General features: G+C 60.5%; 1 protein-coding gene across 1 annotated transcript in view; it reads left to right on the top strand.

Annotated features, from left to right (window-relative positions):
* The window catches only part of NXN (nucleoredoxin), a gene marked incomplete at both ends in the record, with an annotated part of 10,359 nt that overhangs the window by 7,001 nt on the left and 1,699 nt on the right, over window positions 1-1,659 (top strand). Inside the window, one exon of the mRNA XM_009576346.1 lies at window positions 240-419. Within this exon, the coding sequence (XP_009574641.1) occupies window positions 240-419 (180 nt within the window). The remainder of the gene's footprint in view (window positions 1-239; window positions 420-1,659) is intronic.

The raw sequence follows: 1,659 nt of genomic DNA, 5'->3' as shown, positions 1-1,659 counted from the left end.
GGCAATGCCAGAGCCTGTCTCCCAGCTTCCTGCTCTGGCTGCTGAATTACAGCGCTCTGCTAGGATGGAAACAGGATCCAGGGACCGCGATTCCCACACCGTGCGTGAGCTGCGGAGAGGCAGCGTGCTCGCTGGGCTCCTGCCAGAGCCGGAGGCGATAGGAAAAGGCCTTTCTCCCCACGCCCTGTCGCAGGCCAGTTTGCGCTTTGGCTGATCCCCCCTGTTTTTCTTCATCACAGGCATCCCGACTCTCATCGTCTTGGACTCCAAGGGAGATGTGATCACGCGGCAGGGGCGGGTGGAGGTGCTGAATGACATCGAATGCCGCGAGTTCCCCTGGCATCCCAAGCCCGTGCTGGAGCTGACGGATTCCAACGCCGTGCAGCTGAATGAGGGCCCCTGCCTCGTTCTCTTTGTAGGTATGGAGCATCGCTGCTTTGAAAGCAGAGCCTGTGCTCGGGAAGGGGGCTGGGCTACCTGCCAGCTCAGGTGGAGCTGGCCACGGGGCTGAGAACCTGCCTCCAGTGGTGGCAGCATCCATGGGAAGGGACATCAGCCCGTTTCCATCACAAGGAGCAATGCTTCGGGGTCTGGAGAGGCCAATCGGAGACAGAGGTCCCCGTGGAGTCCCCTCGAGGGATTCAAGGGTGCTAACAGACCTGGAGCCTTGTCCGTACCAGACAAACAGGCTGCTGCAGCTCGCAGGGGTTTTCTAGGGCCTGCCTGTGCCTGCGGGTCTCCGCAGCTCCAGCCCAGCCACCCGAGGGATGCAATGGAGTAGCGATTTGCAGTGGAGAGGAGCTGTCGTATCAAAGATGGTTCAGTGGCAGCCGTGGAGAGGAATGCTGATTAGGTGGTGGGGAGTACGAGAAACACATTGTCACGGCTCGTGGTGGTGGAGACAGGAAAGGCCTTTCTGGAGCAGGGACTTCAGGCACACGTGACATTCCAGAGGAGGCAGAGGAAGCGTCTCCGGGAGGGATTGGAGCTCTGTGCTGGAAACCACAGCTTGGGGCTTGAATCCCTGAGCTGAGCGGGGCTGTGAGAGTCAGAGGAGCCTCTTGCATGTTCTGCTGGTCCTTGGGTATTCCCCTCCGTGGGGCGCTGGTTGCAGGACAGGGCAGGCTTTTCCTGAAAGCTCCTGTCCCTCTTCCACTGCTAATCCACATGTGAAGCTCCACCGCGGTCGGAAACAGCCCTAGAGCTCATCCAAAGCACAGCTGGCTCCTTCCTCATCGCTTCCCTGCCAGTGACGGACAGTTAAATCCCAACGAAAAGTTGGCTCCTTCCGCAGCTCTTCCCTGCCAGTGATGGACAGTTAAATCAGGTGAGGGCCGTGGCTGGGATGAGCTGCGCTGCAGGGAGGGGGGCAGCAGAAAGGTGCGCAGAGCATCCCGGGGAATGAGCCATGGGGTCCTGGGCTCTCGACGGGGAGGCTCGACCACCCTTCTCAGAGTGTGTCTGTCCCTTGAGTGGTCTGTGGAGCCGCAGTGGAGGTTTTGCTGAAGAGCCCCCTTGCCCCCAGCCTGCAGGGGTTGTGCAGGGGGCCTGGCCTAGGGCAGGGCTCGTGTCCTGCTTCCTCGCATGCCCTTTGTGAGCAGCACACCCTTCTCTGCAGCGCTGATAACGTGGCTCTCGCCCTTTCCCTTCTTTTCCCTC

The sequence above is a fragment of the Fulmarus glacialis genome, unplaced genomic scaffold, assembly GCF_000690835.1.
Source record: "Fulmarus glacialis isolate BGI_N327 unplaced genomic scaffold, ASM69083v1 scaffold37124, whole genome shotgun sequence".
In the NCBI taxonomy this organism is placed as follows: domain Eukaryota; kingdom Metazoa; phylum Chordata; class Aves; order Procellariiformes; family Procellariidae; genus Fulmarus; species Fulmarus glacialis.
The sequence above is the reverse complement of the archived record's forward strand: the minus strand, read 5'-3'. Positions and strand labels throughout refer to the sequence as shown.